At 43.9% G+C, this 10,110-nt stretch overlaps 1 protein-coding gene across 1 annotated transcript in view; it reads right to left on the bottom strand.

Annotated features, from left to right (window-relative positions):
* The window catches only part of CACNG5 (calcium channel, voltage-dependent, gamma subunit 5), a 23,213-nt gene extending 22,519 nt beyond the window's left edge, over positions 1-694 (bottom strand). Inside the window, exon 1 of the mRNA XM_009323774.1 lies at positions 550-694. Coding sequence (XP_009322049.1) covers positions 550-694 — 145 coding nt within the window. The remainder of the gene's footprint in view (positions 1-549) is intronic.
* Between the last annotated feature and the right edge of the window lie 9,416 nt (positions 695-10,110).

Below are 10,110 nucleotides of genomic sequence, written 5' to 3'. Positions count from 1 at the left end.
CCTCCTTCTGCCCTTGCACTCATTGCTGGTTGTTTTTACAACAATTTCTGATGGATTTTTCCTGAAATCACACCTAATCAGTGTCTCAGACATGGTTACACTTGTAGGAGAAGCAAATGAATCCTGCTAAAAGAAGAGTGTTTCTGGAGGTGTCACTGAAAATGTTGAAGCTTTAATGAAGTTGTTTAATCCAACAATGGATTGTTGCAGAGTGTTTTATATGGATTTGGGAAGTCTCCCTATTACGGGCACTGAGTTTTATTAAGTGCTCTGAACGGAGGAGCGAGATAAGGGGGGATGGATCAAGTCCTCAAGGCTGAAAGAAGAATAACACAGATGGGGACCACACATTGGTTTGTAACCTGAGAAACAACTGGTTTGTGTCCAGGCTGCCCAGGTACCTGTGCTTCCTGGGGCCGCGAGTGGCAAGTAAGGAATAAGCGCGGGTTTACTAAAAGGCCAGTCTGTGAAAACCAGACTTTGCTGGGCAAACCCAGCAGCTGAAATGCTGCTACAACCATCTGAGCGTCCCACGCATCCCCCCCTCACCTGGGTCTGGGGGCAGCTTTGTAACACACACGTGCACCTGGAGCTCATACGAGCGGGATGGCAGGGGTGGGAAAAAGCTAACATGAATGAGGACAAAGCCACTGGTCTTGTAGAAACGAGGAGCATAGCAGGCTCCTCCGGGCATTGCGAACCCCTCTGAGCAGCTCTGGCTCTGCCTCACTGTGGGGCAGCAGTGGTGAACTAGTTTTCATTAAACTAATGCAGGAAACGTCAGTATGTGTACACAGCCTTCCAAAACCCAGCTCCTTTCAAAAATAGTTTTAACGGGAAATTTGCAGTAACCCAAATACTCACCAGGAATTACAGCGCGGGCATCCCGTGCTCCTGAGAGGCAGAGTCAGGCCCCCCATCGCATCTACCGCAACATCCAGCCACACGGGTCAAATACTTGACATGACATTAAAACCCCCTCCGCCAGCCCAGCAAATGGCCACGCTGCCATTGCCTTTGTGGGGCAGCTGAATTTCTTTTGCTCCCAGCTGATGGCGAGGGGTCTGAGCCCTCTGAGGAAAGGGAAATTCATTCCCAGCATGTGAATCACAGGCTCTGCTGTGGCAGAGAAAGAGATGAGTGATTTTGCCAGCCTTGTTGGGTGAGAATAAGATTTAAAACACTTCTAAGCAAACTTCCATTGCGGGGTTGGGTTTTTTTCTCACTCAGGTATTGCGCTTTAAATTGGTTTTGGAATTTCCCCCCCCTCATCAGATTGTGCAACAACATCTCCTGAGGTGGGATGTCGGGCGCTGACTCAGGGACCAGTAATGAACACTGGAAGTGGCAGCTGGTGTCTGACACTGTCACCCTGGCAGCAAATGCAGCAAGTCCCTTGAGAAGGAGACAGCATTGACTCATTTCCCATGAGATCTCCCTTATTTCACGCTTCTCCTTTGGGAAAAGCAGGAAAAATAGCAAAAAAGAAACCCCTGCAGGTAACTTGGCAGGTCCAGGCTTGCCACCGACTGTTCCCCCAGTCAGATCCCCCTTTCTTTGGGTTTAGCAGCTCTTTAGGAAGGTAACAAGTGACTGATGCCGTTGGGGAAAACATCCCTTTGAGGACAGCCCATCCACATGTGGCACGAGCTTTCCTGATCTGGGCCCCTCATTGATTTGTCTTTGCTTTACCATGGCTCCCCAGGGCTTACTTGGGGTTTTTTTCAGCCAGGCACTGAGGGTTGCCTTTGCCAAAGCAGGTGGGATTATAATTACCTTGTGGTAATTAATGCAGTCACCATTTTAGCTACCCTAGCAGCTCTCAGAGGAGATGGTTATATTTGCGACTCACGTACCAGGTCTGTAAAACTATCCTGAGATTTCTAAGTCAAATACCCAAATCTCTAAAGAGAAGTTGGGGCTGGGGGAGGGAAGACATGCCTTCAGCTGCGAGTGGCGGCCACGGGTAATTGCTGTGATTTATTAAGCGCTGGGTGCTGGAAGCATTCCCGACGGAGTTGCTCTTGTGTACAGGACGCCGCCGGCACTGAGAGATTCAGCCTCTCCTGCAGAAACCTTTAACTCTTAATTTTCCCAGTGACCACCAGCCTAATCTTGCCTGCTTAGCAAAAGTCAAACAAAAATGCATAGGTTGTACAAACTTCCCTCCCTTCCACCCAGGAGCCCATCTCCACCCCCGGCCAGGGCAGCGAAGGAGCAGGACCACCTGCAGCCAGTTTGCTCCGAAAGCATCAGCTCAGATGCCTGCTACCGATACTCGTGTCAGGCTGGAGTAATTTTCCACCGACGCATGCCTCCGCCAGACTTGCCTTTCCCCAGGGACAAGTCTGGAGGGTGTTTAGAGACTCTTGTCTAAAGAGCTCTGTCTCACCCGAAAAGCCAGCGACCGCGTGAGTGGCTGCCGTACCGCCGGTGGCTTGGTTAAGCCACAGCTGGAGAGGGCAACGCGTGTGCGCCCGCTTCGCTGGCAAGGGGAGCAGAGATGAGCTACACAGGGGTTTGGTTTTTTCCTCAATAGCCTGGTATTGAGACTGCAAACAGCTTGTTTACATTTGGGACTATATTTCTGAGAGGTTTAAATGCCGTGTTGTGCATAGTGGTCAATAATGGTCATTGGGAGCATTAGGAGCCTTGACAGGTCCAAACATCCCAATGTTGCATTTCTGGGGAGCCGAGTGCTCCCCTCGCAGCAGGGCCGACTCCGGAGTCCACCCTGAAGGCCACTGCTGGGAATGAAATCCCACCCAGCCCCTGTCTAAAGAGCCAAGGTGGTGGGAGATGCAGGTCTGGCAGTACTGAGCTCCGAGGACCCCTTTCCTCTTGCCCTGCACGTGCACCAGCTCAGGGCAATGACACCTCTACTAACTCCCTCTTCACCTCTGCAGAAAGCTCTCAAGGCCTGAGAAGAGACGAGTCCATGGGCTTCAGGAGAAGCTGTGCACATTAAATGCAGGCTGAGCAGCATGTAGCAGCCTGGAAATGCTGTCGCTGTGAAAAAAAAAAGAATTTCAACCATTCCTTTGGGCAAGCTCAGCCAAACTTTTCTGCAAATTAAACTAACCCAATTATTGAATTAGCATGAGATTCAATACATTTGAGGGCAGGCAGAAAAAGAAGTTGTCTGTCAAGTTGTCACAATATTTGTACATTGCTTTCAAATTTTGAAAATAAAACATCAGCCTAAATGAGGCAAGTGCCTGGACTCGGGGTGAGTACGGCTGGTGGGACTGCGAGGTCGTGTCCTCTCCTCCAGGAGTGCTAAAATGAGTTTTTCACAGCAAAGGTGGGCCCCTGATTGTCACTAATCACCACGAAACAAACCCTCTTCCCAGGAAGAAGCGGCAGAGAGTGGAATGAACCGCCTGGGGCCCACGCACACACGGACGTGAGAAAATGAAGTTTGAGTTTTCTTGGGGTCTAACTGCTAAGGAGGGCACATCCCTCCGCCAGCAAGTCGCACATCAAGCTTTGAATTAGACCCTCCGACCTGAGACCTCGCTTCACTCCCGAGGCCGTTTTTCCCTGCGGCATCCACACCTGAAGCGGCTCAGAGATGCTCAGCCCAGCGAGCAGGTTAGCCAGGGACCTGCTGGCGCAAAGAGCCGCCCGCTTACCTCTCAGCATGCTGAAATCCTCTTACAGACATATCTTTTCCCCACTTAATCCTCTTTTTCTCTTGATTTATTAACAGGAATTAAAAAAGGACCCAGGTTAAAATTCTGCGTGTGAATCAAGGTCTGGATCTGGGCGAACTCTGCGGCTGATCACGCCGTAATCCCTGCAGCCACCGGGCTTCGCTGAGTCAATTTTGAAATGAAATTTCATGAAGGCGGACCAAACTCTCACAAAAGTAATGATCAGTATTTTTATTCGTACACACTTGCTTTGAAACTACAATTAATATTTAACAAAAGCATTTCATGCAAACAGATTGAAGATACCGAGAATTAAGGAAAAAAAAAGATGCTGCAATTTATACATCAGTCTTGCCCACTGTACTTCCAATGATTTTTTAAATTTTTTTTTAAAAATGAATGGCCTCTCCAAATTTTCTGGTAGCATCTTGCAGATAAATGATAAGAAAATAAATAATGTTCTCCTCTTTATAAATACAAAATTTGGGTCTTAAAATAATATTAAAACCATGAATGAGTTCAAGGTGGGATTACTCCTTGTTTAAAAAAGATAACATTAAAATAACATGCAATCGTTTCAGAAGTTTCAGGTGTGCTCTGTATTGTCGTGCAAAATCATACATGTGTTGGGAAATGCACATTTTTAAAAGGGGCAATAAGCTTCATTTCGTTGAAATTATTTTTCTTACATGCATTTTAATAAACATGAGGGAATAAATGAAAGGCTTTGTGGGGAACAAGCCACAGATTAAATTTGTATTATCACTGCAAGAACATTTTTTTCTGCCCCAAGTCAGCAAGGCATCCGAGTGTGCAAGCTCTACGGACTTCTACGGGACGTGAAGCTGCACTGCTCCAAGGTAAGCCCAAATGCCCACGCTCTGCTGAACAGCAACGGGCGCAAGCACGTACTTAATATTTTTGCAGAATCGGGGCTTATAGGCTTAGTGCTGCCAGACGCTGGATACCGCAGTCTTGGCTCCAATAAAGCACTAAGCACACAGCGAGCTCTGAGCGCGTCGCGGTTCCACTGGATGCCTTGGAAGGCCAGGACAGGAGCACACGAGCCTCTGGAAGGACGGAGCCATCGGCAGTACTGCCTCTCAGGGTTCAAACAGAAGGAAAATAAATACAATTCAAACAGTTCTTCGGAAAAGGTTTATAAAAATCAGAAACATAATTTTCCTTTCTATTAAAATCTTCCTGTCACCAACTTAGGATTATAAAACTAATGTAACATCAGCTATAGACTTTCCAGTGTATCCTGTAGTGAGAAATGAGCTTCAACAGAAGCAGGCCGGGGCCGGTTATCAGTGCTCTTGCTACTCTTCCTGCATGTCACTGTTTAAAATTATTAACAGACTGCTGATTTGCTGATATTTTTTTTTTTTTTTTTTTGGTCAACTGACATCAGTGGAAGAAAAATCATAGCTTCTAGGGCAGTTTTCTTTTAAGTTTGAACTGTGGTGTCACACACAAGGAAAAGCAAAGCATGAAGATATACGACACACGAATACATTAAAATATCAATGGAATAAACCTGTCATGGACGGACCAGCTGCATAAAGAATATCGCTTCTCCTTCAATAGGAGTCAGTATAAACATTACTAGAAAACAGCTGTGCTGACTTTATTTACCCATAGGGAATCCCACCCTACAACACTCAGTTCTGCTAAGACTTCCATCTACATGGAATTTTTAAATTGCACGTAGAAATCTCAGTAACTGGAAAAGAGGTAAGTGCAGCTGACCCACACAATGAGCAAGCACCGCTCCCCACCACACCCTGACTCCAGTTAACAAAAGCTGGACTCCAGATTCTGTAAGAAACATATCAGATCTGATTTTGTTTTTCTTTAAACGGTTTCAGCAGAATTACTAAAATTCTATAAAAAAGTAGAAATAGCATGGTATATCCCGCAATACCATGTGAATCGAATAAGCTGATTTAATATTAAAAATTATAATAATACTTACACAAATCTTTTCAGGTTAAAAGTGTATTAGAAACATTAACTAAGAAGTCCTCACACCTCCCTGTGAGGTAAGTAAGTAGTATTGTCCCCATTTTACAGATGAGGAAACTGAGGCAGAGAGGTTAATAACTTGCCCTCCCTCCCTCTCGGTTTTCCCAGGAACAGGAGGGCTGTAGTGCATGACGGTTATTCATTATAAGGCTATTTAATTCCCAATCGTTACTGGCACAGTTACTGGTTGGTATGAAATCATACATGTTTATGGAGTCAATTCTTACTTAATTCTTCAACTGAACTATGTCAGATCCCATCTAGGAGTGTGGAGCCGAGGAAAAAAATGCTTTAGCTTGTCTACTTTTTTACTACTTCGCAGCTCGGTGCCTACCTACCGAAGAGCACGCAGAGGTAACACATCGCCTAGAGCCGACACTCATGTTTGCAAAGAGACAAAACCTGTGTACAATAACTTATGGTAATGACTGAAAGAACTGAAAATCACATTAAATGTTTCCAGAACTTTCGTGGCAGGTCAGAAAGCCCCCTGTAAACTCAATACTGTAAATATGCTTTCTACTCATATCAAAGCTTTATTATTGGATTATTATTATTTCCAATGATGTGTTTTGCTTAATAAGGAGGATCTTCCCCCTCTGCTAACCGCACGCGTCTCCTACAGCATTTATCTGGGATTGCATCCGGATGCACTGAATGAGAAAAGAGACTTTGCAAGTGGTACCACTCAATCCTGGCCCTTGGACATGCCATCTTTCTGGCTAGAAGACAAGTTCCTCTCTCACTTGACCTTATTAATTTTACAAGATCCCAGCATTATTCAATTGAATTCACCCCAAAAGACAGGATGGATTTCAAAGGCCAACAGCATTTAGATATGATGAGTTTCTTTTAAACTAACAGCTGATTTCCAGAGGAACTTTCTTCAGTTTGTAAAAGGAAATTCAATTGTATTTCTGGAAAAAATGAAGGATCAGAAAGCTAAATTGCATTTCTCCTCTAAATTGGATTAAGGGGGAGTATTTTATTATGGGTATGTGCTCTCTCCTTCTCACGTATGTGCAATCCTTGCTAAGAGGACCGAGACTGGCTGGCGGGCGAAGTGGCTGTCTTGGAAACCCACCACCCTGCTGAGGCGACTCGAAGGTGCATAGAAACACCCAGGTACCCAAATAATGAAGAAGTTTGCCTAGGAGCTAGTTAAGTCCCATTTCATCCCTGAAAACAACTTGGAAGTTTTACATGGCAGACCTGTGCCTCCCCCGGCAGGAACGGGGCTGCTCCGGAGCCCCTCAGGACTCGAGCGCACGTGGGATGGAAACACGGCTCCCAAAACTTCCACCCCAGGTTCAGTGCATTATAATTTTCAGCTGGACTTTTAGAAACCTTTGTGATGGTGTGGGTGTTCAGATTACGGTTGCTATTGAACACAAGTGAAAGAAAAGCAGTTCTAATGCCTCTCCCCCTGTTGATACATGTTCTCTAGAAAACCAAATCTTGTGAAAAATATTATACAACTAACATCTGTATTTAAAACAATATGAAAATGCTTGCTGGATACTTAAGGTTTTACTTGCCATTATAAATTTCGGGATGATAAGCAAGCCACCTGGAGTTCTCATTAAAGGGCTGGTCCAAGCGTGAGCGTTCACGTGCGAGTGCGTTAGGCAGAGCAGCGAGGAGTAACATGAATATTCAGTCCCTGCTTTATACAACCCTGTCTTGTTCCTGCAGGATCCACGAGTTCACAGTACCTTTTCGTAAGCGTTACAGACACCTACAGAAGACGACACGAGATGTCGCGAGCCCAGGGACTTGAGGTAACAACGTTAAAGAGGAATTTCTGCTTCTACATCAGAAAAACGGGGGAGCAATTGCAAGTGCCTAAGAAACTGGTTATGAGAAGTAGCCAGAAAATGAGCAGCTCTGGCCAGATGTTGGACCAGCTCCTTAATTCTGTGTTCTGGTGCGAACAGTACCAACCCTCGCAGCTGTGCCAGCAACAACGGCCTGCAACGAGACCTCCCTGCACAATTCGTATTTCATCAGGAAAACCAGAGCCGTTTGGGAACGTCTACCCGTGGGATCTCCTGCCTCCTTCTGGCTCAGTTTAGTTCTGCCTCTGTGCGCTGGTGTTTCTCCCTGCATTTTCCCTTTTCAAAAGTCTCTTTTTTACTTCACATTCTTAAAACACACGTAATGCTGCCTCTCAGCAGATTTACTTACTTGAAAGCCCCTTATTTATTCAAAATCTGAGCCTCAGTAGTCTGCTGAATCTATTATCTTCTACAGCACGATACCCAGATTTTCCTAAACTATGGCGGGCCAATAATATTCAGAAAAACATAAATAGTCATGAATGCTGCACTAGTCCACATGCTATGGAGAACACCATAATTTTTGAAGTATATAATATAAAAACAAGAAAACGAACTCCCAGACTTGGCTGATAACATATTTGACACAGAACGGTTTAAAATTTTTACTCCTAAAACGTTTTAAAAATTCTGAGTTCTGTTTATTTCGGCAACAACCTAGTTCTCGTTAGTTGGCCAATGCCCCTCGTTAGCGGTGTGCTTTCCCATGCCTCAGAACGGTTCGGTTCGCTCATTAAAGCCTGCTCACTCTCACCCGGGGAGACGCTCCTTGCTGAGAGCCAGGGCTGCAAGAGGACTACGACCGGGCGAAAGTCAAACCTCTGGAGTGTTGCAAATCGCACGTCCCAGGCACCAAAAATACAGCTTCTGAGGGCACCACGGGTGCGGAAGCACGACACAGTTGCCGTTCGCATCCAACCGCGTTTCGCTCAAAAACTGTCCCAACTCCACCACGGGTCACCCCCGTAAGTCAAACCCACCCGCTTGGCTACCAACTTGCAGGACTGGATCTTTCTAACAGAATCTTTGGCACAGGTTCCATGTTTTATTGTCATAAAAGATGATTAGAAAGTAGATTCCCCTCCCCACCCCCCCCACAGTTACATATTCTAGTATAAATTTAAGTCTTTTATGGCAAATATCTTACTTTTTTGAATATGTTTACATGCTGGAAAAACTGTAATCAGTCTGCATGCAGCAACAGAGACATCATGCTTCTGGCATCGTCATGCACATCTGACAGACAAAAAGTGCCTATGGCTGCTAACATTAACAAGGCAGAAGGGAAAAAAAAAAAAGGAAAATGCACTGACTACTATTTTACATGCTGGAACAAAACCAAAGTATGCACAAAAAATATTTACTGGTATTTGAATTAATGTCTTCTGGTAAGTCATAAGAGGAAATATCAAATGTTTTTATCTAAGTGATAGGAGAGGAGACGACTGCATTAATTACAGTGTTCATCATTGCAAATAAAGTCTATTTCCTTCTCTGTAAGTAATAAGCAGACGTGAAATGAAAGCCTAATTGAACCTCGTATAAAACCTGCAGGTAGCAATTACTGTTTAAAAGTAGATCTACTTTTAAAAAAAGAGCTTATACCCTAAGCTATTAACAATATCCAAAACCTAAAGTAAAAACCAAAACAATAGCAATAAAACATTTAGCTAAATCTAAATGATGTCATTCAGAACAAGAACTTTCACAATAAAGCACAATTTGTTTTATAAAATTTTTATAATACTCTTTATGCTTGATACGATTATGTCAATAATATAGATCTGCTTATTATTAACCCTTATTATTAAGAGTTATTACTAAACATGCAAAATTCATTGCATGAAGCGTATGTAAAATGTATTAAATTCCATTCTATCAGTAAAACAAGTTTTAGGTGCTGCTTCTTTCAGGCTTGATTATTCTACAGCCCCAAGTTTTCTGAATTAAACCTGATTATTTTAAGACTAAATCTCACTTGATTTTCATGAGTTATTCTGGAGAAATCAGGAAGTCACTTGGGGCTGCATTTTTTGTTAATTTAGTATACATAATGCTTTCTTCGATGTACTGCCCTATACTGCAGACTATAAACAAACACATGTAAATAAGATTTAAGGGATTACAGTTTTGTTTTACATTCCAGGTTAACAAATTTCATAGTAAAATATTGGTATTAGAGCTGGTTAACAGTAAACTTGAGGAGTGGTGTAAATTAAATTAACTGAACAAACAATGGCACCCTGGATCACAGAATAATCTCATGGAGATTAAAATTCACAAAAATATTATTAAAATTATTACTATTATTATTATTAAAGACAAAATTTCACCCTTGAGTTTATCACATGCTACTTAGCAAAGATCCTAGAGATCTGGCCACCGCCGAAGTGTGTTTAAACTTGGTGTTGCTTACAGGATCGGTTCACGAAGCCTCAGGGTCTAATTCGATTTTATCCCCCCTCCCACCCACTCCCAACTTGTTTCTGTCGTATTTTCGAAACAACTGCTTTCAACATTTTTTTTTTGCAACGCCTCTCCTCCCCGGTGCCGCTGTCGTTTCAGTCTCTTGTGCTGCTGATCCCCCC

This window comes from Pygoscelis adeliae, unplaced genomic scaffold, assembly GCF_000699105.1.
Source record: "Pygoscelis adeliae isolate BGI_AS28 unplaced genomic scaffold, ASM69910v1 Scaffold75, whole genome shotgun sequence".
In the NCBI taxonomy this organism is placed as follows: domain Eukaryota; kingdom Metazoa; phylum Chordata; class Aves; order Sphenisciformes; family Spheniscidae; genus Pygoscelis; species Pygoscelis adeliae.
The sequence above is the reverse complement of the archived record's forward strand: the minus strand, read 5'-3'. Positions and strand labels throughout refer to the sequence as shown.